Source organism: Pseudophryne corroboree (genome assembly GCF_028390025.1).
Source record: "Pseudophryne corroboree isolate aPseCor3 chromosome 6 unlocalized genomic scaffold, aPseCor3.hap2 SUPER_6_unloc_1, whole genome shotgun sequence".
NCBI classification, from domain to species: domain Eukaryota; kingdom Metazoa; phylum Chordata; class Amphibia; order Anura; family Myobatrachidae; genus Pseudophryne; species Pseudophryne corroboree.
The window spans coordinates 1,077,556-1,104,892 of record NW_026967602.1 but is presented as its reverse complement, the minus strand read 5'-3'; the positions used below and the strand labels follow the sequence as shown (position 1 = coordinate 1,104,892).

Below are 27,337 nucleotides of genomic sequence, written 5' to 3'. Positions count from 1 at the left end.
ACCTGTGTTGAAACACCTTTCTTATCAATGAAATAGTTTAACACAGGTGACTACAATCTACTACGATAGGGAAGTCCAGGTAGAAAGCATCTTGTCCCTCCTGGAATGGGTCATGTTGGGAGGTATGCACAATCATAGATATAGCCCCCCCCCCCTTCTACCGGGGCACCCCGTCTAAAGTGCCCGGGCACCCCCAAGGCTTAATCTAGCCCTGGTGTGTGATGAGATCAAAACTGCGCATGCGTATATACCGCAATGCACAGGCATGACGGGCCGCTGCTACGGGGATCGGTGCCGTGTGACGAATCCGAATGCGCCGGTGATCGCAAGGTGATTGACAAGAAGAGGCTGTTTGTGTGTGGTAACTGCCCGTTTTCTGGGAGTGTCAGGGAAAATGGAGGCGTTCCCAAGCGTTGTCAGGGCGGGTGTGTGACGTCAGCTCCGGCCCCGATCAGCCTGTGTGTATCGCACTGTAGGAGTAAGGCCTGGGCTGCGCACACACTGCACACACTGCAAAATCATTTGATGGCGAGTGAGTTGCGAACAGATTTCTCACAATCTCTGCTCCTCTCAGCTTCTGCAGGGGTCGGCTGCGGCAGACTTCCCTCTGGTACACTGGCGGCTGGCTCTAACAATCCGGAAGCTCCGCCTGATAGACTGGCAGCTTTGGTAAGTAAGCGGACAGCTTGGTCTGTCAGCGTGCAGCTGTCTGTGTGGGAAGGGAAGCTCTGGCTCAGAGAAAACCCTCTGCTCTTCTGCCAGGCTCTAGGGAATTAAGCATACTGTGGGGGAGATGTATCAAGCCTTGAGAGAAGAGAGATAAAGTGGAGAGTTGCCCACAGCAAGCAATCAGCTTATAACTGTCCATTAGTCAGCACAGTCTCACAAGGCAGTCAGACACTGACCGGTTTCTTCATCTTTATCCATGACTTGATTCATCTCCCCCTGTCTGTGCTCCAGCAGGCTCATAAGCTTTGCTGCCGCGTTTCTGTTTCTCCGTGGCTCCTCAGGGTAAGGGAGCTGGCCCGACAATTGTCTCATCTCCTTTATCGGCTGCCCTCCCACTGTATTCCTTCTCTTACCCTTGTACTGACAATGGCCCTGATTATGGTTGGGCTTTGAGATTTGGGCATGCTGGGAATTGTAGTGCTCAGCACCTGAGGCTACCTTGGACCGCCCCATACTGCTGGAAGCTCCTCCTCTCATGTTAATAACTCCACCCTCAGGTAAGCACTGAGACAGGGGGCACCTCATACAATGTTCCCCAGCACTTCTGTCTCATGCTATTGTCTGTGGTCTGGGTTGGGATGGGTGTATGTACTATAATGTGTTACACTGAGGTCCAAAGAGGGACAGAATTCCATATACACGTAACATACATTCTGCACTGCACATTATTATTACCATTGTTTATTTATATGGCGCCACAAGGGATCTGCAGCGCCCAACAAAGTACATAAACACATGAGCCAAACAATACAACAGCGACTTACAGTACAAGACAATGTAGGACAAGTATATGGTATACACACACTGCTGCATCAGGGGACAGGACACTGACATAATCATCAGGGTGGCAGAAACCGAGGGCCATGTGCCGTTGTAGTGAGCATGGAGTAGAAAATTGTCTAAGAGAGGGAAAAGCACAGGAGAGGAGAGGGCCCTGCTCTGAGAGCTTACATTCTGAAGCGGGTGGGGAGGAGAAAAACAGGGGTGTCACGGATGGGGTAGACAGTGAGCATGTAACAGAGGGTTAGGATGAACGACGGCTGAGGGGGAGAGGTAGAGAATTAAGAGGTGGGGAGCAGCATGGGCAATATTGTAGGTAGGAGTGGGAGGAAGTAATCCGTAGGCAGGAGAGTCGGCGTGCATTAGCAGAGCGAAGAGGACGGGTGGGAGTATAAAGGGAGATAAGGTCAGAGATGTAGATGGGAGAGGAGTGGGTGAGGGCTTTGTAAGTGAGTGTGAGAAGCTTGAATTGGATTCTGAAAGGGAAGGGGAACCAGTGCAGGGCTTGTAGGAGAGGAGAGGTGAACGTAGTGCGTTTGGAGAGGAAGATGAGCCGGACAGCAGCATTGAGGATAGATTGGAGTGGGGAGAGGTATTTGTCAGGGAGGCCAGTTAAGAGGAGATTACAGTTATCCAGTCTGGAGATGACCAGTGAGTGGATAATGGTCTTAGTAGCATCCTGGGTCAGAAAGGGTCTGATCCTGGTAATATATTTGAGATGGAAACGGCAGGTTTGTGAGAGGTGCTGAATGTGTGGTGTGAAGGAGAGGGAGGAGTCAAGGATTACTCCAAGACAGCGCACTTGGGGGCTAGAGGAGATACAGTAGTAACACCATCAATATATAGTAACACGGTGGGAAGTAAGGTTATGCTGGGGGAGGGGGGGGGGGAGATGATCAGCTCAAGTCTTAGACATGTTAAGTTCATCATCCATGAAGAGATAGCAGAGAGATAGCTGGAGATACATGTGAGGAAAGCCGGGGAGAGGTCTGGAGAGGAATGGTAGATTTGAGTGTCATCAGCATAGAGATGGCATTGGAAGTCAAAAGAGCTAGTGAGCTTACCTAGTGAGGACATATAGAGAGAGAAAAGAAGAGGACCAAGAACAGAACCTTTGGGGGACAGCTACTGATAGAAGAAGTACGGGAGAGGTGGAGTCATGAGAGGAGCCAGAGAATGGGCATTCAGAGAGGTTTAGGAGGACAGCCAGGAGAGGGCAGTATCACTCAGACCAATGGAACGAAGGATTTGCAGAAGGAGAGGGTGGTCCACAAATGTCAAAAGCAGCTGAGAGGTCAAGGAGAATAAGCAGAGAGCAGTAGCCCCTGGATTTCTGGATTTAGCAGATAGGAGGTCATTGCAGACTTCCGTACGGGCAGTTTCAGTGGAGTGGAGAGGACGGAAACCAGACTGAAATGGGTCAAGCAGTGAGTGTGAGGAAAGAAAGGCAGTACGGCCATTGTAGACAATACGCTCAAGGTGTTTGGAAGCATAAGGTCAGTAGTTGGAGAGAATGTTTACGATCTTCCTCATCATGAGTCAGAGGGCCATAGTGGTTGCCGCAGTGGTTGCTGCTGCATTGGATGCCGCAGCTGATTCTCGTCTTTTCTCCTCGTGATAAAGGAGATCCTGGAATAGGAACAAAAACATAATCAGAAATTAACATTTTCTACATTAGCATATCCAAAAAGGATTTGAGAATAGGGAGCCAATCAGTTCACTGGGAACCAATAATGCTTGTGATGTCACTCATTTCCAGTGTGATCTCATTGGCTGCATGATTGTGTATGCAGGAGACAAACTATCAACATGGAGATGTCACTGGTCTGAAAAATCCCAGAGTCCTCTGTCTCCTTCTATCCCAGAGGAATTATATCCGAGTTATTGGGAGGAGAGAGAATGAGTCACATTTTAGTGGATATTGTAGCAGGTAGACTTTTAGGCAAGTGGATCCTCAGACAAGTGGGCTCTTAGACAAGTGGACCCTTATGGGTAAATTTACTAAGGTGGGAGGTTTTTTTAGAACTGGTGATGTTGCCCGTAGCAACCAATCAGATTGTATCTATTTTACTCTAGAAGCAGCTAGATAAATGTTAAGTACCATCTGATTGGTTGCTATCAGCACCTTAGTACATTTACCCCATTGACTCCTTTACAACAAATGATGAACCCAGCCGATGTTTGTGTCATGAGTGCTGTCACAGGTTATTGTTACTCACAATGAATATGGTGCAGGCCAGTAGCATGGCTTTCATAGTGATGTCCAGGTCCTCCGGGAATTGGACAACGTAGTTATTGGTGGAGCTCAATACTTCCTTCCTGAATCCCCGCCACACGCGTGTAATTAATCCCACTGAGACCGATTTATCAGCTGACATCACCTGTGAGTACAGAGAAGAGATACAATAATCATCCCAGAGAGTTTTGCCCCAATCGGGCTCCACATTCTCTGCCAGGAATGAGATGGAAAACAGCAAAATATCTCTGATCAGCAGAAGATTGAACAGCAGAGATAAAGTCGTATAGAATGGGCTTCAGGTTCATAAAAGTTACACATACGGTTTACGATTTGTTTTTGAAAGTAGTTGAAGCTGTGGGTGCAGGAGGACTGGAGAAACAACTTCAGTAGTGAGACACAGCGTGTTTACTCAACATCACAAACATAACTGGACTGACTTCAGGAAACAGGTTCCTCCCAGTATAGACGGCAGAAGACATCACTTCAATACCACGTCCTGGTAGGTCATACAGTACATTTATATCCTTTCCTTTAAGATATATATTACAGATAATTCTTAAAGAGGTAGAGGAGTAAGAAGGGGCACCAGATTGGTGGGAGAGAGAGAAAAGAGACAGAGAGAGTCATGGAATAATTACCACTAAGTTACATAGTCCTGGAATTTAGGGTTAGGCTTGGATACCCGACAAGGCCTTGTGACGATGGGAAGTGTCCTGGGTTAATGAGTTCCAACAAGCACACCTGAGCATTCATGCAAGTCAAGTGATGGTCTTGAATCTGAAGGTATGGTCTTGGGCCCTTCAGATCTTGACTCCAATGAGGTGTGAATGAGTTTTGGGTCAACCATGTGTCAGACACTCAGCAGGTGGTGGCAGTTACGTCATTGGTGGCTCCCTCACCTGGTATCACATAACCATTGTAACAAGCAGCTTCTCTGAGGACAATAGCAGGTCTGTCATATCCACAAGGAATTTGCATTTGGACAGCTTGACCTGGAACAAGACGGTGAAGATGATGTGCTGATTGGTCATAACTTTTTTAGTTAGCAAGCAGCCTTGAGGTAAGTACTGTCTAGACTCCTGTATGTGCATGCTCTTGCAGCTGTCGCTTTGTGATCGGAGTGAAAGTCCCCATGCGGCACGACAATAACCACTGGGCAAGTGGTGGTAAACTCCAGTATCCCATGGTTAGCTATTTTATCTTAAATTTAGCAATGCTGCAAAGATATCAGTGTATCACGTGTGCATTTTTCCAACAAGTGTTTGGCTTAGAGGACAGTTCTTCCTGCTAGCCCATTGAATTTCCTGGATGGAGATTTCCTGGCCTCTTTGTTGTATCTGCGGCAGCTGGCTTGTGCAAGCTAGTGGGTCATGCAATCAGTCGATGGTGTTGGAGATGATCCAGTAGTGCATTCAAAAACGCAGCTCTGATCAGTAATGCATGCAGGAGGCTTGACACCTTCTGATGCATTACCATTTAAGTGCTATCGCTGCTGATATCTTTGTAACTTGAGAATAATTCTTTGTATGTGGGCAGAAACCTTTTGCAGAGGCGTCCTCAAAATGGTGATGAGTGGTCTCAACAGTGACGGGACACCCATAGATAGTTATGGAACTTGTCACGGGCAAAAACTAACAGTTCTTTTTCATTCTGTGCATAACGTGATTCAGCCTTGGTCAGTCTCCTGGAGTAGAGGCAATGGGCCTGTTCTTTTGGAGGCATACTGTACCCAGACAATGGTGAGAGGCATCTGCAGAGATCACCACCGGTAAGTACACATTAAAGTACTGAAGTACTGGAGGGCTTGTGAGCAGGTGCTTTAAGTTTGCTACTGTTCCTACCAGAACTATTCCGTATCTTGATATAGAAGGTGTCTTAGTGGCGCGGTTGTCTCACTGTAGTCGAGAAGAAAGGTAGTATGTCATTCCCAGGATGTGTTGAAGGCCAAGTTTGTCTTCAAGGGAACAGCATTTGCTGAATTACCACCATTTTTTTTCGGGGTCTGGCTTGACCCCTTGATCAGTTAAGTGGTGACCGATGTCTGTAACTTCCAACAGCTGGAACCTGCATTCATCTGGGTTGAGCCTAAAATGAATGGCACGTAACCTTTCCTGCACCAGGTGGTCAGGCCATAAGGCATACGTAAGAAAGCATAGTATCCAGTGGGTCATAAATGCAGTGAACAGTAATAACTCTTTGTCCAGAGGGATCTGCCAAAATCTGCATTTAGCATCCAGGGTGCTGAAGATTTTTGCCCTAGGGATGTCAGCAATATCTTGTTGGACCATTCTCAATGAGTCTCGAGGCCACAATTGCTTTGTTGTGGTGCATGGTCTGCATGACTGAGACCCGCTGTGTCATTACACCAAGCCTCGTCATGTGGAGTTTCTTGCTATACCATATGGACTTTCGCTCTCAGGTGTACCAAGCCCAGTGTAATGTAGTGGTCTGACATCACAGTAATGGCGCACACTATAATCCAATATGGCCGTGTCATGGTTTTGATGATTTGACCTCCAAATGCCACCAGGTCAGTTTGTATTTTCAGTCTGTTTCTGTTGTGTCTGAAGTAAATATTCTCTCTCTTCAGTGACCAGATCTGCAGTCTCGCAGTATATTTCGTTGGCCGGTTCCGATACTGCCATTCCCTCGTGTTGCATGTGGCAATCATTGCTTATCTGGATCTGCGGCATTTTGCACAGTGGCTCATTTTAATGCAGAAGTTACAGTATTTATTAATGACTGGGCGTTTCTGCCGCTCAGGTGGGTGGTGTCTATGAATTTAGGGGTCAAGCCGCCCATAGGCTCAACATTGGCAGATATCACCTCCCGCCAGGTCACACATTTACTGGAGGTTTCTGTGATACAAGTGAGTTACAATCTCTTTGATGATAACAGGCACTTTATAAATAGGTCAGTGTACAATCGCATAATGACTGAGTTACTCTGGAAATAACATAAAACCTGACACATTTGGAAATTGTGTTTGGTGTTTCTATGAGAATATGGACTCACAAAGATTTATATCAAGTGGCCATACAGTGATGGCGGCAGGAGCACCTACCTGATATTTGACGTCAGACATAAAACCTTGCCCCCATCCTGGACTTTTTACTGTGAGACAGACTTGGTGCAATGAGTCCATGATGGTAAAATTCGTCCACTTTTGCTCTATGTAGCCGAGGAGAATCCCTGAGGAGTCGGAGACCTGCAGCTGATACACAATGACTGGTCACTAGAGGTTGCCACACACAGCGGCCAGTGACAATGTATGAGACGTCCTATATTTACTGCCTTTACCTGTCTTTGCATTTCACCTGACCGGTGAGTGTTCGCTATCCCATAGGCAAATCGTGCATTCGGCTGGCCGGGCAAAGGGTGCGAGATGGGGTGCTGTTACTAGCGTTTAAATGTGATGGCAATTTAAATCAATTCACACCTATACAATCATCGGCCTGTTCTCCCAACATCAGGTGAATGGCCGCTGATTGTAAACATGTGTCTTGATTCTTGACTCCATTACATCCCATCGAATAAATTTGCCCAGTTACAGGTCAAACACACCACAACTAGATAATGAAATAGCCATGCCGGCTCGGCAGAGAAAGGGGCTTTTACACCAATACCTCAATCGTTTAACTTTGGCATTGAATGAGTAAATTCAAGAGGTGGGGGTCACGAAGCAGAACTGGGGAGATAAATATGTGTGTTTGGCTGGATCATGTGTGCACACTTCCATACCTCTTATATTTCTCAAACCTCCACAACAGAAATTCCTAAATTATTTATAGTAAGTTCTGGAGTAACTGCAAACTATTCCTTTTATTTTTATTTTCTGAAATGATTGCAATATAATCTGTGTCTCTGTAATTTGTAATATTTTAACTAAAAGCTTTGGAAACATTTTTCGGATTTAATATCTTTAATCTAGCGTATTTCTCTGTGTTCTCGTTGAACTTGTACACCTGTGCGGCTCATGTTACCTGTTTCATTGACATATTAATAATTGTGTATGTAGGTAAAAGCTAAAGGCTACCCAATGTCATATCACTGAATTCCCCTCGGGTTGAAGGAAACCAAGGACAAAACAGGAAGGTTCTGTACATAACTGTTTATTGCATATGAACATTGTGTACACTGAAGGCACCAATTCATACCAGTTTCTTATCCCACACTGGTCCAAACAGAACCGGAATGGTGACTGAGAGCAGGTATTTGTCCCAGGTTTCTGTGTGTATATAAAACCACCCTATACAGTGCATCTGGAAAGTATTCATAGCGCTACACATTTTCCATATTTTGTTGTTACAGCCTTATTCCAAAATGGAATAAATTATTTTCCCCCTCAAAATTTTACTCACAATACCCCATAATGACAACGTGAATAAAGTGTTTGAGATTTTTACAAATGTATTAAAAATAAAAAACTAAGAAATCACATGTACATAAGTATTCACAGCCTTTGCTCAATACTTTGCTGATGCACCTTTGGCAGCAATTACAGCCTCAAGTCTTTTTGAATATGATGCCACAAGCTTGGCACACCTATCTTTGGGCAGTTTCGCCCATTCCTCTTTGCAGTACCTCTCAAGCTCCATCAGGTTGGATGGGAAGCGTCGGCGCACAGCCATTTTCAGATCTCTCCAGAGATGTTCAATCGGATTTAAGTCTGGGCTCTGGCTGGGCCACTCAAGGACATTCAGAGTTGTCCTGAAGCCACTCCTTTGATATCTTGGCTGTGTGCTTGGGGTTGTTGTCCTGCTGAAAGATGAACCGTCTCCCCAGCCTGAGGTCAAGAGCGCTCTGGAGCAGAATTTCACCCAGGATGTCTCTCTACATTGCTGCATTCATCTTTCCCTCTATGACTAGTCTCCCAGTTCCTGCCGCTGAAAAACGTCCCCACAGCATGATGCTGCCACCACCATGCTTCACTGTAGGGATGGTATTGGCCTGGTGATGAGCGGTGCCTGTTTTCCTCCAAACATGACGCCTGAGATTCACGCCAAAGAGTTCAATCTTTGTCTCATCAGACCAGAGAATTTTGTTTTTCATGGTCTGAGTCCTTCAGGTGCATTTTGGCAAACTCCAGGTGGGCTGCTATGTGCTTTTTACTAAGGAATAGCTTCCGTCTGGACACTTTACCATACAGGCCTGATTGGTGGATTGCTGCAGAGATGGTTGTCCTTCTGGAAGGTTCTCCTCTCTCCACAGAGGAATGCTGTAGCTCTGAGTTCTTGGTCACCTCCCTGACTAGGGCCTTTCTCCCCAATCGCTCAGTTTAGATGGCCGGCTAGCTCTAGGAAGAGTCCTGGTGGTTCCGAACTTCTTCAATTTACAGATGATGGAGGCCACTGTGCTCATTGGGACCTTCAAAGCAGCAGATATTTTTCTGTACCCTTCCCCAGATTTGTGCTTCGAGACAATCCTGTCTCTGAGGTCTACAGACAATTCCTATGACTTCATGCTTGGTTTGTGCTCAGACATGCACTGTCAAGTGTGGGACCTTATATAGACAGGTGTGTGCCTTTCCAAATCATGTCCAATCAACTGAATTTACCACAGGTGGACTACAATTAAACTGTAGGAACATCTCAAGGATGATCAGTGGAAACAGGATGCACCTGAGCTCAATTCTGAGCTTCATGGCAAAGGCTGTGAATACTTACGTACATGTGATTTCTTAGTTTTTTTATTTTTCATAAATTTGCAGAAATCACAAAAAAAAATTTCACGTTGTCATTATGGGGTGTTGTTTGTAGAATTTTGAGGGAAAACATTAATTTATTCCATTTTGGAATAAGGCTGTAGCAACATGTGGGAAAAGTGAAGCGCTGTGAATACTTTCGAGATACACTGTAGGTGTGTAGTAGAACGGCTTACTAAAGAGCATCTGGGCTTCATCAAAAGCTTACCATACTTACCCTTTAAACTGAGATACTCATGAATTACAAAGGTTAATCAGCCTCAGAACCCGTGTATTTCATGAGTAGCACATTTCAAAGAGATTGGATGGTAAGCCTCCGAATAAGGGATGCAGGGGTAAAGGATGAAGATTGAGGGAGGGCTCCACGCATTAAGCTCAGTTCAGGTCTTCAGGTAGGGGTGGGCAAAATACGGCCCACGGGCCGGATGCGGCCCGCAAACCGATCCTGCCCGGCCCACTGCCTCCCACCAGCGAGCAATGACAAGCGGCCCGACCGGCTGAGCTGCTTGTCATTGCTCTGCACTGCAGTACCTCCAAGCTGCCAGCGGTGCCTCTCTCCCCTGCTGCTGCGTTGTAGCAGCCTCCTCCAGAGTCCCCAGTGACAACGGCTGTGTTCAGCCGAGAAGGGGGCGGGACTTAGTGTCGATGAGGGGGCGGGGCTACACGGGACCTCAGGGGGGCGGGGCTACACGGGACAAGAGCCAGACTGCTACAGATCCATCCTTCCTGCCACTGCCAGCCAGATCAGTAAGTTATTGGGAAAAGTGAGAGAAAGTGTGTGTGTGTGTGTGTGTGTGTGTGTGTGTGTGTGTGTGTGTGTGTGTGTGTGTGTATATTTGTGTGTGTGTGATAGTGTGCACATATTTGTGTGTGCGGGCAGTGGCGGCAGACTGTTTTTAGGTTTGGGGGAGAGATCTTTAGCTCTCACTGTACCAACCCCTCCCGTGTTCTGTCACCATGTCAACCACGTGTTCTGTCACTGTGTCACCCCCCCCCGTGTTCTATCACCATGTCACCCCCCGTGTTCTGTCACTGTGTCACCCCCCCCCCCCCCCGTGTTCTGTCACTGTATCACCCCCCCCGTGTTCTGTCACTGTGTCACCTCCCCCCCTCTGTTCTGTCACTGTATCACCCCCCCCCGTGTTCTGTCACTGTATCACACCCCCCGTGTTCTGTCACTGTGTCACCCCCCCGTGTTCTGTCACTGTGTCACCCCCCCCGTGTTCTGTCACTGTGTCACCCCCCCGTGTTCTGTCACTGTGTCACCCCCCCCGTGTTCTGTCACTGTGTCACCTCCCCGTGTTCTGTCACTGTGTCACCCCCCCGTGTTCTGTCACTGTGTCACCTCCCCGTGTTCTGTCACTGTGTCACCTCCCCGTGTTCTGTCACTGTGTCACCCCCCCGTGTTCTGTCACTGTGTCACCCCCCCCGTGTTCTGTCACTGTGTCACCTCCCCGTGTTCTGTCACTGTGTCACCCCCCCCGTGTTCTGTCACTGTGTCACCCCCCCCGTGTTCTGTCACTGTGTCACCTCCCCGTGTTCTGTCGCTGTCAACCCCACCATGTTCTGTCACCATGTCACCCCCCCCCGTGTTCTGTCACTGTCACCCCCACCGTGTTCTGTCACTGTGTCACCTCCCCGTATTCTGTCACTGTCACACACCCCCGTGTTCTGTCACTGTGTCACACCCCCGTGTTCTGTCACTGTGTCACCCCCCCCGTGTTCTGTCACTGTTTCACCTCCCCGTGTTCTGTCACTGTCACACACACCCGTGTTCTGTCACTGTCACCTCCCCGTGTTCTGTCACTGTGTCACCTCCCTGTGTTCTGTCACTGTCACACACCCCCGTGTTCTGTCACTGTCACCTCCCCGTGTTCTGTCACTGTGTGACCTCCCTGTGTTCTGTCACTGTGTCACACCCCCGTGTTCTGTCACTGTGTCACCTCCCTGTGTTCTGTCACAGTGTCACACCCCCGTGTTCTGTCACTGTGTCACCTCCCTGTGTTCTGTCACTGTGTCACCTCCCTGTGTTCTGTCACTGTCACACCCCCCCGTGTTCTGTCACTGTCACCCCCCCCCATGTTCTGTCACTGTGTCACCTCCCCGTGTTCTGTCACTGTCACACACCCCCGTGTTCTGTCACTGTGTCACACCCCCCGTGTTCTGTCACTGTGTCACACCCCCCGTGTTCTGTCACTGTGTCACCTCCCCGTGTTCTGTCACTGTGTCACCTCCCTGTGTTCTGTCACTGTCACACACACCCGTGTTCTGTCACTGTCACCCCCCCCCCCATGTTCTGTCACTGTGCCACCTCCCCGTGTTCTATCACTGTCACACACACCCGTGTTCTGTCACTGTGTCACCTCCCTGTGTTCTGTCACTGTGTCACACCGCCGTGTTCTGTCACTGTGTCACCTCCCTGTGTTCTGTCACTGTGTCACCCCCCCCATGTTCTGTCACTGTGTCACCTCTCCGTGTTCTGTCACTATGTCACCTCCCCGTGTTCTGTCACTGTGTCACCTCCCCGTGTTCTGTCACTGTCACACACCCCCGTGTTCTGTCACTGTGTCACACCCCCCGTGTTCTGTCACTGTGTCACACCCCCCGTGTTCTGTCACTGTGTCACCTCCCCGTGTTCTGTCACTGTGTCACCTCCGCGTGTTCTATCACTGTCACACACACCCGTGTTCTGTCACTGTGTCACCTCTCCGTGTTCTGTCACTGTGTCACCTCCCCGTGTTCTGTCACTGTGTCACCTCCCCGTGTTCTGTCACTGTGTCACACCCCCGTGTTCTATCACTGTCACCTACCCCCGTGTTCTGTCACTATGTCACCTCCCCGTGTTCTGTCACTGTGTCACCTCCCCGTGTTCTGTCACTGTGTCACCTCCCCGTGTTCTGTCACTGTGTCACCTCCCCGTGTTCTATCACTGTCACACACACCCGTGTTCTGTCACTGTGTCACCTCCCCGTGTTCTGTCACTGTGTCACCTCCCCGTGTTCTGTCACTGTGTCACCTCCCCGTGTTCTGTCACTGTGCCACCTCCCCGTGTTCTATCACTGTCACACACACCCGTGTTCTGTCACTGTGTCACCTCCCCGTGTTCTATCACTGTCACACACCCCCGTGTTCTGTCACTGTGTCACCTCCCTGTGTTCTGTCACTGTCACACACCCCCGTGTTCTGTCACTGTCACCTCCCCGTGTTCTGTCACTGTGTGACCTCCCTGTGTTCTGTCACAGTGTCACACCCCCGTGTTCTGTCACTGTGTCACCTCCCTGTGTTCTGTCACAGTGTCACACCCCCGTGTTCTGTCACTGTGTCACCTCCCTGTGTTCTGTCACTGTGTCACCTCCCTGTGTTCTGTCACTGTCACACCCCCCCGTGTTCTGTCACTGTCACCCCCCCCCCATGTTCTGTCACTGTGTCACCTCCCCGTGTTCTGTCACTGTCACACACCCCCGTGTTCTGTCACTGTGTCACACCCCCCGTGTTCTGTCACTGTGTCACACCCCCCGTGTTCTGTCACTGTGTCACCTCCCCGTGTTCTGTCACTGTGCCACCTCCCCGTGTTCTATCACTGTCACACACACCCGTGTTCTGTCACTGTGTCACCTCCCTGTGTTCTGTCACTGTGTCACACCGCCGTGTTCTGTCACTGTGTCACCTCCCTGTGTTCTGTCACTGTGTCACCCCCCCATGTTCTGTCACTGTGTCACCTCTCCGTGTTCTGTCACTATGTCACCTCCCCGTGTTCTGTCACTGTGTCACCTCCCCGTGTTCTGTCACTGTCACACACCCCCGTGTTCTGTCACTGTGTCACACCCCCCGTGTTCTGTCACTGTGTCACACCCCCCGTGTTCTGTCACTGTGTCACCTCCCCGTGTTCTGTCACTGTGTCACCTCCGCGTGTTCTATCACTGTCACACACACCCGTGTTCTGTCACTGTGTCACCTCTCCGTGTTCTGTCACTGTGTCACCTCCCCGTGTTCTGTCACTGTGTCACCTCCCCGTGTTCTGTCACTGTGTCACACCCCCGTGTTCTATCACTGTCACCTACCCCCGTGTTCTGTCACTATGTCACCTCCCCGTGTTCTGTCACTGTGTCACCTCCCCGTGTTCTGTCACTGTGTCACCTCCCCGTGTTCTGTCACTGTGTCACCTCCCCGTGTTCTATCACTGTCACACACACCCGTGTTCTGTCACTGTGTCACCTCCCCGTGTTCTGTCACTGTGTCACCTCCCCGTGTTCTGTCACTGTGCCACCTCCCCGTGTTCTATCACTGTCACACACACCCGTGTTCTGTCACTGTGTCACCTCCTCGTGTTCTATCACTGTCACACACCCCCGTGTTCTGTCACTGTGTCACCTCCCTGTGTTCTGTCACTGTCACACACCCCCGTGTTCTGTCACTGTCACCTCCCCGTGTTCTGTCACTGTGTGACCTCCCTGTGTTCTGTCACTGTGTCACACCCCCGTGTTCTGTCACTGTGTCACCTCCCTGTGTTCTGTCACAGTGTCACACCCCCGTGTTCTGTCACTGTGTCACCTCCCTGTGTTCTGTCACTGTGTCACCTCCCTGTGTTCTGTCACTGTCACACCCCCCCGTGTTCTGTCACTGTCACCCCCCCCCCCCATGTTCTGTCACTGTGTCACCTCCCCGTGTTCTGTCACTGTCACACACCCCCGTGTTCTGTCACTGTGTCACACCCCCCGTGTTCTGTCACTGTGTCACACCCCCCGTGTTCTGTCACTGTGTCACCTCCCCGTGTTCTGTCACTGTGCCACCTCCCCGTGTTCTATCACTGTCACACACACCCGTGTTCTGTCACTGTGTCACCTCCCTGTGTTCTGTCACTGTGTCACACCGCCGTGTTCTGTCACTGTGTCACCTCCCTGTGTTCTGTCACTGTGTCACCCCCCCATGTTCTGTCACTGTGTCACCTCTCCGTGTTCTGTCACTATGTCACCTCCCCGTGTTCTGTCACTGTGTCACCTCCCCGTGTTCTGTCACTGTCACACCCCCCCGTGTTCTGTCACTGTGTCACACCCCCCGTGTTCTGTCACTGTGTCACACCCCCCGTGTTCTGTCACTGTGTCACCTCCCCGTGTTCTGTCACTGTGTCACCTCCGCGTGTTCTATCACTGTCACACACACCCGTGTTCTGTCACTGTGTCACCTCTCCGTGTTCTGTCACTGTGTCACCTCCCCGTGTTCTGTCACTGTGTCACCTCCCCGTGTTCTGTCACTGTGTCACACCCCCGTGTTCTATCACTGTCACCTACCCCCGTGTTCTGTCACTATGTCACCTCCCCGTGTTCTGTCACTGTGTCACCTCCCCGTGTTCTGTCACTGTGTCACCTCCCCGTGTTCTGTCACTGTGTCACCTCCCCGTGTTCTATCACTGTCACACACACCCGTGTTCTGTCACTGTGTCACCTCCCCGTGTTCTGTCACTGTGTCACCTCCCCGTGTTCTGTCACTGTGCCACCTCCCCGTGTTCTATCACTGTCACACACACCCGTGTTCTGTCACTGTGTCACCTCCCCGTGTTCTATCACTGTCACACACCCCCGTGTTCTGTCACTGTGTCAACTCCCTGTGTTCTGTCACTGTGTCACCTCCCCGTGTTCTGTCACTGTGTCACCTCCCCGTGTTCTGTCACTATGTCACCTCCCCGTGTTCTGTCACTGTGCCACCTCCCCGTGTTCTGTCACTGTCACACACACCCGTGTTCTGTCACTGTGTCACCTCCCCGTGTTCTGTCACTGTGTCACCTCCCCGTGTTCTGTCACTGTGTCACCTCCCCGTGTTCTGTCACTGTGCCACCTCCCCGTGTTCTATCACTGTCACACACACCCGTGTTCTGTCACTGTGTCACCTCCCCGTGTTCTGTCACTGTGTCACCTCCCCGTGTTCTGTCACTGTGCCACCTCCCCGTGTTCTATCACTGTCACACACACCCGTGTTCTGTCACTGTGTCACCTCCCCGTGTTCTGTCACTATGTCACCTCCCCGTGTTCTGTCACTGTGTCACCTCCCCGTGTTCTGTCTCTGTGTCACACCCCCGTGTTCTGTCACTGTGTCACCTCCCCGTGTTCTGTCACTGTGTCACCTCCCCGTGTTCTATCACTGTCACACACACCCGTGTTCTGTCACTGTGTCACCTCCCCGTGTTCTGTCACTGTGTCACCTCCCCGTGTTCTGTCACTGTGCCACCTCCCCGTGTTCTATCACTGTCACACACACCCGTGTTCTGTCACTGTGTCACCTCCCCGTGTTCTGTCACTGTGCCACCTCCCCGTGTTCTATCACTGTCACACACACCCGTGTTCTGTCACTGTGTCACCTCCCCGTGTTCTGTCACTGTGTCACCTCCCCGTGTTCTGTCACTGTGTCACCTCCCCGTGTTCTATCACTGTCACACACACCCGTGTTCTGTCACTGTGTCACCTCCCCGTGTTCTGTCACTGTGTCACCTCCCCGTGTTCTATCACTGTCACACACACCCGTGTTCTGTCACTGTGTCACCTCCCCGTGTTCTGTCACTGTGTCACCTCCCCGTGTTCTGTCACTGTGCCACCTCCCCGTGTTCTATCACTGTCACACACACCCGTGTTCTGTCACTGTGTCACCTCCCCGTGTTCTGTCACTGTGCCACCTCCCCGTGTTCTATCACTGTCACACACACCCGTGTTCTGTCACTGTGTCACCTCCCCGTGTTCTGTCACTGTGTCACCTCCCCGTGTTCTGTCACTGTGTCACCTCCCCGTGTTCTATCACTGTCACACACACCCGTGTTCTGTCACTGTGTCAACTCCCTGTGTTCTGTCACTGTGTCACCTCCCCGTGTTCTGTCACTGTGTCACCTCCCCGTGTTCTGTCACTATGTCACCTCCCCGTGTTCTGTCACTGTGCCACCTCCCCGTGTTCTGTCACTGTCACACACACCCGTGTTCTGTCACTGTGTCACCTCCCCGTGTTCTGTCACTGTGTCACCTCCCCGTGTTCTGTCACTGTGTCACCTCCCCGTGTTCTGTCACTGTGCCACCTCCCCGTGTTCTATCACTGTCACACACACCCGTGTTCTGTCACTGTGTCACCTCCCCGTGTTCTGTCACTGTGTCACCTCCCCGTGTTCTGTCACTGTGCCACCTCCCCGTGTTCTATCACTGTCACACACACCCGTGTTCTGTCACTGTGTCACCTCCCCGTGTTCTGTCACTATGTCACACACACCCGTGTTCTGTCACTGTGTCACCTCCCCGTGTTCTGTCACTGTGTCACCTCCCCGTGTTCTGTCACTGTGTCACCTCCCCGTGTTCTGTCACTGTGCCACCTCCCCGTGTTCTATCACTGTCACACACACCCGTGTTCTGTCACTGTGTCACCTCCCCCCCGTGTTCTGTCACTGTGTCACCTCCCCGTGTTCTGTCACTGTGCCACCTCCCCGTGTTCTATCACTGTCACACACACCCGTGTTCTGTCACTGTGTCACCTCCCCGTGTTCTGTCACTATGTCACCTCCCCGTGTTCTGTCACTGTGTCACCTCCCCGTGTTCTGTCTCTGTGTCACACCCCCGTGTTCTGTCACTGTGTCACCTCCCCGTGTTCTGTCACTGTGTCACCTCCCCGTGTTCTATCACTGTCACACACACCCGTGTTCTGTCACTGTGTCACCTCCCCGTGTTCTGTCACTGTGTCACCTCCCCGTGTTCTGTCACTGTGCCACCTCCCCGTGTTCTATCACTGTCACACACACCCGTGTTCTGTCACTGTGTCACCTCCCCGTGTTCTGTCACTGTGCCACCTCCCCGTGTTCTATCACTGTCACACACACCCGTGTTCTGTCACTGTGTCACCTCCCCGTGTTCTGTCACTGTGTCACCTCCCCGTGTTCTGTCACTGTGTCACCTCCCCGTGTTCTATCACTGTCACACACACCCGTGTTCTGTCACTGTGTCACCTCCCCGTGTTCTGTCACTGTGTCACCTCCCCGTGTTCTATCACTGTCACACACACCCGTGTTCTGTCACTGTGTCACCTCCCCGTGTTCTGTCACTGTGTCACCTCCCCGTGTTCTGTCACTGTGCCACCTCCCCGTGTTCTATCACTGTCACACACACCCGTGTTCTGTCACTGTGTCACCTCCCCGTGTTCTGTCACTGTGCCACCTCCCCGTGTTCTATCACTGTCACACACACCCGTGTTCTGTCACTGTGTCACCTCCCCGTGTTCTGTCACTGTGTCACCTCCCCGTGTTCTGTCACTGTGTCACCTCCCCGTGTTCTATCACTGTCACACACACCCGTGTTCTGTCACTGTGTCAACTCCCTGTGTTCTGTCACTGTGTCACCTCCCCGTGTTCTGTCACTGTGTCACCTCCCCGTGTTCTGTCACTATGTCACCTCCCCGTGTTCTGTCACTGTGCCACCTCCCCGTGTTCTGTCACTGTCACACACACCCGTGTTCTGTCACTGTGTCACCTCCCCGTGTTCTGTCACTGTGTCACCTCCCCGTGTTCTGTCACTGTGTCACCTCCCCGTGTTCTGTCACTGTGCCACCTCCCCGTGTTCTATCACTGTCACACACACCCGTGTTCTGTCACTGTGTCACCTCCCCGTGTTCTGTCACTGTGTCACCTCCCCGTGTTCTGTCACTGTGCCACCTCCCCGTGTTCTATCACTGTCACACACACCCGTGTTCTGTCACTGTGTCACCTCCCCGTGTTCTGTCACTATGTCACCTCCCCGTGTTCTGTCACTGTGTCACACCCCCGTGTTCTGTCACTGTGTCACCTCCCCGTGTTCTGTCACTGTGTCACCTCCCCGTGTTCTATCACTGTCACACACACCCGTGTTCTGTCACTGTGTCACCTCCCCGTGTTCTGTCACTGTGTCACCTCCCCGTGTTCTGTCACTGTGCCACCTCCCCGTGTTCTATCACTGTCACACACACCCGTGTTCTGTCACTGTGTCACCTCCCCGTGTTCTGTCACTGTGCCACCTCCCCGTGTTCTATCACTGTCACACACACCCGTGTTCTGTCACTGTGTCACCTCCCCGTGTTCTGTCACTGTGCCACCTCCCCGTGTTCTATCACTGTCACACACACCCGTGTTCTGTGACTGTGTCACCTCCCCGTGTTCTGTCACTGTGTCACCTCCCCGTGTTCTGTCACTGTGTCACACCCCCGTGTTCTGTCACTGTGTCACCTCCCCGTGTTCTGTCACTGTGTCACCTCCCCGTGTTCTATCACTGTCACACACACCCGTGTTCTGTCACTGTGTCACCTCCCCGTGTTCTATCACTGTCACACACCCCCGTGTTCTGTCACTATGTCACCTCCCCGTGTTCTGTCACTGTGTCACCTCCCCGTGTTCTATCACTGTCACACACCACCGTGTTCTGTCACTGTGTCACCTCCCCGTGTTCTGTCACTGTGTCACCTCCCTGTGTTCTGTCGCTGTCACACACCCCCGTGTTCTGTCACTGTCACCCCCCCCCATGTTCTGTCACTGTGTCACCTCCCCGTGTTCTGTCACTGTGTCACCTCCCTGTGTTCTGTCACTGTCACCCCCCCCCGTGTTCTGTCACTGTCACCCCCCCCCATGTTCTGTCACTGTGTCACCTCCCCGTGTTCTGTCACTGTCACACACCCCCGTGTTCTGTCACTGTGTCACACCCCCCGTGTTCTGTCACTGTGTCACACCCCCCGTGTTCTGTCACTGTGTCACCTCCCCGTGTTCTGTCACTGTGCCACCTCCCCGTGTTCTATCACTGTCACACACACACCTGTGTTCTGTCACTGTGTCACCTCTTTGTGTTCTGTCACTGTGTCACCTCCCTGTGTTCTGTCACTGTGTCACCCCCCGTGTTCTGTCACTGTGTCACCTCCCCGTGTTCTGTCACTATGTCACCTCCCCGTGTTCTGTCACTGTGTCACCTCCCCGTGTTCTGTCACTGTCACACCCCCCTGTGTTCTTTCACTGTGTCACACCCCCCGTGTTCTGTCACTGTGTCACACCCCCCGTGTTCTGTCACTGTGTCACCTCCCCGTGTTCTGTCACTGTGTCACCTCCGCGTGTTCTATCACTGTCACACACACCCGTGTTCTGTCACTGTGTCACCTCTCCGTGTTCTGTCACTGTGTCACCTCCCCGTGTTCTGTCACTGTGTCACCTCCCCGTGTTCTGTCACTGTGTCACACCCCCGTGTTCTATCACTGTCACCTACCCCCGTGTTCTGTCACTATGTCACCTCCCCGTGTTCTGTCACTGTGTCACCTCCGCGTGTTCTATCACTGTGTCACCTCTCCATGTTCTGTCACTGTGTCACCTCCCCGTGTTCTGTCACTGTGTCACACCCCCGTGTTCTATCACTGTCACCTACCCCCGTGTTCTGTCACTATGTCACCTCCCCGTGTTCTGTCACTGTGTCACCTCCGCGTGTTCTATCACTGTGTCACCTCTCCGTGTTCTGTCACTGTGTCACCTCTCTGTGTTCTGTCACTGTGTCACCTCCCCGTGTTCTGTCACTGTGCCACCTCCCCGTGTTCTATCACTGTCACACACACCCGTGTTCTGTCACTGTGTCACCCCCCCGTGTTCTGTCACTATGTCACCTTCCCGTGTTCTGTCACTGTGTCACCTCCCCGTGTTCTGTCACTGTGTCACCTCCCCGTGTTCTATCACTGTCACACACACCCGTGTTCTGTCACTGTGTCACCTCCCCATGTTCTGTCACTGTGTCACCTCCCCGTGTTCTGTCACTGTGCCACCTCCCCGTGTTCTATCACTGTCACACACACCCGTGTTCTGTCACTGTGTCACCCCCCCTTGTTCTGTCACTATGTCACCCCCCCGTGTTCTGTCACTGTGTCACCTCCCCGTGTTCTGTCACTGTGTCACCTCCCCGTGTTCTGTCACTGTGTCACCTCCCCGTGTTCTGTCACTGTCACCTCCCCGTGTTCTGTCACTGTGTCACCTCCCCGTGTTCTATCACTGTCACACACCCCCGTGTTCTGTCACTGTGTCACCTCCCTGTGTTCTGTCACTGTGTCACACCCCCGTGTTCTGTCACTGTGTCACCTCCCCGTGTTCTGTCACTGTGCCACCTCCCCGTGTTCTATCACTGTCACACACACCCGTGTTCTGTCACTGTGTCACCTCCCCGTGTTCTGTCACTGTGTCACCTCCCCGTGTTCTGTCACTGTGTCACCTCCCCGTGTTCTGTCACTGTGCCACCTCCCCGTGTTCTATCACTGTCACACACCCCCGTGTTCTGTCACTGTGTCACCTCCCTGTGTTCTGTCACTGTGTCACACCCCCGTGTTCTGTCACTGTGTCACCTCCCCGTGTTCTGTCACTGTGTCACCTCCCCGTGTTCTGTCACTGTGTCACACCCCCGTGTTCTGTCACTGTGTCACCTCCCCGTGTTCTGTCACTGTGTCACCTCCCCGTGTTCTATCACTGTCACACACACCCGTGTTCTGTCACTGTGTCACCTCCCCATGTTCTGTCACTGTGTCACCTCCCTGTGTTCTGTCACTGTGCCACCTCCCCGTGTTCTATCACTGTCACACACACCCGTGTTCTGTCACTGTGTCACCTCCCCGTGTTCTGTCACTGTGTCACCTCCCCGTGTTCTGTCACTGTGCCACCTCCCCGTGTTCTATCACTGTCACACACACCCGTGTTCTGTCACTGTGTCACCTCCCCGTGTTCTGTCACTGTGTCACCTCCCCGTGTTCTGTCACTATGTCACACCCCCCGTGTTCTGTCACTGTGTCACCTCCCCGTGTTCTGTCACTGTGTCACCTCCCCCCGTGTTCTGTCACTGTGTCACCTCCCCGTGTTCTGTCACTGTGCCACCTCCCCGTGTTCTATCACTGTCACACACACCCGTGTTCTGTCACTGTGTCACCTCCCCGTGTTCTGTCACTGTGTCACCTCCCCGTGTTCTGTCACTGTGTCACACCCCCGTGTTCTGTCACTGTGTCACCTCCCCGTGTTCTGTCACTGTGTCACACCCCCGTGTTCTGTCACTGTGTCACCTCCCCGTGTTCTGTCACTGTGTCACCTCCCCGTGTTCTGTCACTGTGTCACCTCCCCGTGTTCTGTCACTGTGTCACCTCCCCGCGTTCTGTCACTGTGTCACACCCCCGTGTTCTGTCACTGTGTCACCTCCCCGTGTTCTGTCACTGTGTCACCTCCCCGTGTTCTATCACTGTCACACACACCCGTGTTCTGTCACTGTGTCACCTCCCCGTGTTCTATCACTGTCACACACCCCCGTGTTCTGTCACTATGTCACCTCCCCGTGTTCTGTCACTGTGTCACCTCCCCGTGTTCTATCACTGTCACACACCCCCGTGTTCTGTCACTATGTCACCTCCCCGTGTTCTGTCACTGTGTCACCTCCCCGTGTTCTATCACTGTCACACACCACCGTGTTCTGTCACTGTGTCACCTCCCCGTGTTCTGTCACTGTGTCACCTTCCCGTGTTCTGTCACTGTGTCACCTCCCCGTGTTCTGTCACTGTGCCACCTCCCCGTGTTCTGTCACTGTGTCACCTCCCCGTGTTCTGTCACTGTGTCACCTCCCCGTGTTCTGTCACTGTGTCACCTCCCCGTGTTCTGTCACTGTGTCACCTCCCCGCGTTCTGTCACTGTGTCACACCCCCGTGTTCTGTCACTGTGTCACCTCCCCGTGTTCTGTCACTGTGTCACCTCCCCGTGTTCTATCACTGTCACACACACCCGTGTTCTGTCACTGTGTCACCTCCCCGTGTTCTATCACTGTCACACACCCCCGTGTTCTGTCACTATGTCACCTCCCCGTGTTCTGTCACTGTGTCACCTCCCCGTGTTCTATCACTGTCACACACCCCCGTGTTCTGTCACTATGTCACCTCCCCGTGTTCTGTCACTGTGTCACCTCCCCGTGTTCTATCACTGTCACACACCACCGTGTTCTGTCACTGTGTCACCTCCCCGTGTTCTGTCACTGTGTCACCTTCCCGTGTTCTGTCACTGTGTCACCTCCCCGTGTTCTGTCACTGTGCCACCTCTCCGTGTTCTATCACTGTCACACCTCCCCGTGTTCTGTCGCTGTCACACACCCCCGTGTTCTGTCACTGTGTCACCTCCCCGTGTTCTGTCACTGTGTCACCTCCCCGTGTTCTGTCACTGTGTCACCTCCCCGTGTTCTGTCACTGTGTCACCTCCCCGTGTTCTGTCACTGTCAACCCCACCATGTTCTGTCACCATCAGGGCCGTCTTTTCGTATGGGCTCAATGGGCTCTTGCCCAAGGGCCCCAGGAGTATAAGGGCCCTAAGCTGATAGCTGAGGGTCCCCTCTTTCCAGGGGTTCCAGATTTTTGAAAATCGTCCCTAGGGAACCAGAGATATCCGAGTTCAAAGTAGAGATGAGCGCCTGAAATTTTTCGGGTTTTGTGTTTTGGTTTTGGGTTCGGTTCCGCGGCCGTGTTTTGGGTTCGAACGCGTTTTGGCAAAACCTCACCGAATTATTTTTGTCGGATTCGGGTGTGTTTTGGATTCGGGTGTTTTTTTCCAAAAACACTAAAAAACAGCTTAAATCATAGAATTTGGGGGTCATTTTGATCCCAAAGTATTATTAACCTCAAAAACCATAATTTACACTCATTTTCAGTCTATTCTGAATACCTCACACCTCACAATATTATTTTTAGTCCTAAAATTTGCACCGAGGTCGCTGTGTGAGTAAGATAAGCGACCCTAGTGGCCGACACAAACACCGGGCCCATCTAGGAGTGGCACTGCAGTGTCACGCAGGATGTCCCTTCCAAAAAACCCTCCCCAAACAGCACATGACGCAAAGAAAAAAAGAGGCGCAATGAGGTAGCTGTGTGAGTAAGATTAGCGACCCTAGTGGCCGACACAAACACCGGGCCCATCTAGGAGTGGCACTGCAGTGTCACGCAGGATGGCCCTTCCAAAAAACCCTCCCCAAACAGCACATGACGCAAAGAAAAAAAGAGGCGCAATGAGGTAGCTGTGTGAGTAAGATTAGCGACCCTAGTGGCCGACACAAACACCGGGCCCATCTAGGAGTGGCACTGCAGTGTCACGCAGGATGGCCCTTCCAAAAAACCCTCCCCAAACAGCACATGACGCAAAGAAAAAAAGAGGCGCAATGAGGTAGCTGACTGTGTGAGTAAGATTAGCGACCCTAGTGGCCGACACAAACACCGGGCCCATCTAGGAGTGGCACTGCAGTGTCACGCAGGATGTCCCTTCCAAAAAACCCTCCCCAAACAGCACATGACGCAAAGAAAAAAAGAGGCGCAATGAGGTAGCTGTGTGAGTAAGATTAGCGACCCTAGTGGCCGACACAAACACCGGGCACATCTAGGAGTGGCACTGCAGTGTCACGCAGGATGTCCCTTCCAAAAAACCCTCCCCAAACAGCACATGACGCAAAGAAAAAAAGAGGCGCAATGAGGTAGCTGTGTGAGTAAGATTAGCGACCCTAGTGGCCGACACAAACTCCGGGCCCATCTAGGAGTGGCACTGCAGTGTCACGCAGGATGTCCCTTCCAAAAAACCCTCCCCAATCAGCACATGATGCAAAGAAAAAGAAAAGAAAAAAGAGGTGCAAGATGGAATTATCCTTGGGCCCTCCCACCCACCCTTATGTTGTATAAACAAAACAGGACATGCACACTTTAACCAACCCATCATTTCAGTGACAGGGTCTGCCACACGACTGTGACTGATATGACGGGTTGGTTTGGACCCCCCCCAAAAAAGAAGCAATTAATCTCTCCTTGCACAAACTGGCTCTACAGAGGCAAGATGTCCACCTCATCTTCACCCTCCGATATATCACCGTGTACATCCCCCTCCTCACAGATTATCAATTCGTCCCCACTGGAATCCACCATCTCAGCTCCCTGTGTACTTTGTGGAGGCAATTGCTGCTGGTCAATGTCTCCGCGGAGGAATTGATTATAATTCATTTTAATGAACATCATCTTCTCCACATTTTCTGGATGTAACCTCGTACGCCGATTGCTGACAAGGTGAGCGGCGGCACTAAACACTCTTTCGGAGTACACACTTGTGGGAGGGCAACTTAGGTAGAATAAAGCCAGTTTGTGCAAGGGCCTCCAAATTGCCTCTTTTTCCTGCCAGTATAAGTACGGACTGTGTGACGTGCCTACTTGGATGCGGTCACTCATATAATCCTCCACCATTCTATCAATGTTGAGAGAATCATATGCAGTGACAGTAGACGACATGTCCGTAATCGTTGTCAGGTCCTTCAGTCCGGACCAGATGTCAGCATCAGCAGTCGCTCCAGACTGCCCTGCATCACCGCCAGCGGGTGGGCTCGGAATTCTGAGCCTTTTCCTCGCACCCCCAGTTGCGGGAGAATGTGAAGGAGGAGATGTTGACAGGTCGCGTTCCGCTTGACTTGACAATTTTGTCACCAGCAGGTCTTTCAACCCCAGCAGACCTGTGTCTGCCGGAAAGAGAGATCCAAGGTAGGCTTTAAATCTAGGATCGAGCACGGTGGCCAAAATGTAGTGCTCTGATTTCAACAGATTGACCACCCGTGAATCCTTGTTAAGCGAATTAAGGGCTGCATCCACAAGTCCCACATGCCTAGCGGAATCGCTCCCTTTTAGCTCCTTCTTCAATGCCTCCAGCTTCTTCTGCAAAAGCCTGATGAGGGGAATGACCTGACTCAGGCTGGCAGTGTCTGAACTGACTTCACGTGTGGCAAGTTCAAAGGGCATCAGAACCTTGCACAACGTTGAAATCATTCTCCACTGCACTTGAGACAGGTGCATTCCATCTCCTATATCGTGCTCAATTGTATAGGCTTGAATGGCCTTTTGCTGCTCCTCCAACCTCTGAAGCATATAGAGGGTTGAATTCCACCTCGTTACCACTTCTTGCTTCAGATGATGGCAGGGCAGGTTCAGTAGTTTTTGGTGGTGCTCCAGTCTTCTGTACGTGGTGCCTGTACGCCGAAAGTGTCCCGCAATTTTTCTGGCCACCGACAGCATCTCTTGCACGCCCCTGTCGTTTTTTAAAAAATTCTGCACCACCAAATTCAAGGTATGTGCAAAACATGGGACGTGCTGGAATTTGCCCATATTTAATGCACACACAATATTGCTGGCGTTGTCCGATGCCACAAATCCACAGGAGAGTCCAATTGGGGTAAGCCATTCCGCGATGATCTTCCTCAGTTGCCGTAAGAGGTTTTCAGCTGTGTGCGTATTCTGGAAAGCGGTGATACAAAGCGTAGCCTGCCTAGGAAAGAGTTGGCGTTTGCGAGATGCTGCTACTGGTGCCGCCGCTGCTGTTCTTGCGGCGGGAGTCCATACATCTACCCAGTGGGCTGTCACAGTCATATAGTCCTGACCCTGCCCTGCTCCACTTGTCCACATGTCCGTGGTTAAGTGGACATTGGGTACAACTGCATTTTTTAGGAGACTGGTGAGTCTTTTTCTGACGTCCGTGTACATTCTCGGTATCGCCTGCCTAGAGAAGTGGAACCTAGATGGTATTTGGTAACGGGGGCACACTGCCTCAATAAATTGTCTAGTTCCCTGTGAACTAACGGCGGATACCGGACGCACGTCTAACACCAACATAGTTGTCAAGGACTCAGTTATCCGCTTTGCAGTAGGATGACTGCTGTGATATTTCATCTTCCTCGCAAAGGACTGTTGAACAGTCAATTGCTTACTGGAAGTAGTACAAGTGGGCTTACGACTTCCCCTCTGGGATGACCATCGACTCCCAGCGGCAACAACAGCAGCGCCAGCAGCAGTAGGCGTTACACGCAAGGATGCATCGGAGGAATCCCAGGCAGGAGAGGACTCGTCAGACTTGCCAGTGACATGGCCTGCAGGACTATTGGCATTCCTGGGGAAGGAGGAAATTGACACTGAGGGAGTTGGTGGGGTGGTTTGCGTGAGCTTGGTTACAAGAGGAAGGGATTTACTGGTCAGTGGACTGCTTCCGCTGTCACCCAAAGTTTTTGAACTTGTCACTGACTTATTATGAATGCGCTGCAGGTGACGTATAAGGGAGGATGTTCCGAGGTGGTTAACGTCCTTACCCCTACTTATTACAGCTTGACAAAGGGAACACACGGCTTGACACCTGTTGTCCGCATTTCTGGTGAAATACCTCCACACCGAAGAGCTGATTTTTTTGGTATTTTCACCTGGCATGTCAACGGCCATATTCCTCCCACGGACAACAGGTGTCTCCCCGGGTGCCTGACTTAAACAAACCACCTCACCATCAGAATCCTCCTGGTCAATTTCCTCCCCAGCGCCAGCAACACCCATATCCTCCTCATCCTGGTGTACTTCAACACTGACATCTTCAATCTGACTATCAGGAACTGGACTGCGGGTGCTCCTTCCAGCACTTGCAGGGGGCGTGCAAATGGTGGAAGGCGCATGCTCTTCACGTCCAGTGTTGGGAAGGTCAGGCATCGCAACCGACACAATTGGACTCTCCTTGTGGATTTGGGATTTCAAAGAACGCACAGTTCTTTGCGGTGCTTTTGCCAGCTTGAGTCTTTTCAGTTTTCTAGCGAGAGGCTGAGTGCTTCCATCCTCATGTGAAGCTGAACCACTAGCCATGAACATAGGCCAGGGCCTCAGCCGTTCCTTGCCACTCCGTGTGGTAAATGGCATATTGGCAAGTTTACGCTTCTCCTCCGACAATTTTATTTTAGGTTTTGGAGTCCTTTTTTTACTGATATTTGGTGTTTTGTTTTTGACATGCTCTGTACTATGCCATTGGGCATCGGCCTTGGCAGACGACGTTGCTGGCATTTCATCGTCTCGGCCATGACTAGTGGCAG

General features: G+C 51.6%; 1 protein-coding gene across 1 annotated transcript in view; it reads right to left on the bottom strand.

Moving 5' to 3' along the window:
* Positions 1–1,446: 1,446 nt before the first annotated feature.
* The window catches only part of LOC134985603 (phospholipid scramblase 2-like), a 212,878-nt gene continuing 186,987 nt past the window's right edge, over positions 1,447–27,337 (bottom strand). The window contains exons 5-7 of the mRNA XM_063950419.1: positions 6,813–6,962; positions 3,729–3,890; positions 1,447–3,138 (exon numbers count right to left, since the gene is read on the bottom strand). Coding sequence (XP_063806489.1) covers positions 3,049–3,138; positions 3,729–3,890; positions 6,813–6,962 — 402 coding nt within the window. The 3' untranslated portion in view covers positions 1,447–3,048. The remainder of the gene's footprint in view (positions 3,139–3,728; positions 3,891–6,812; positions 6,963–27,337) is intronic.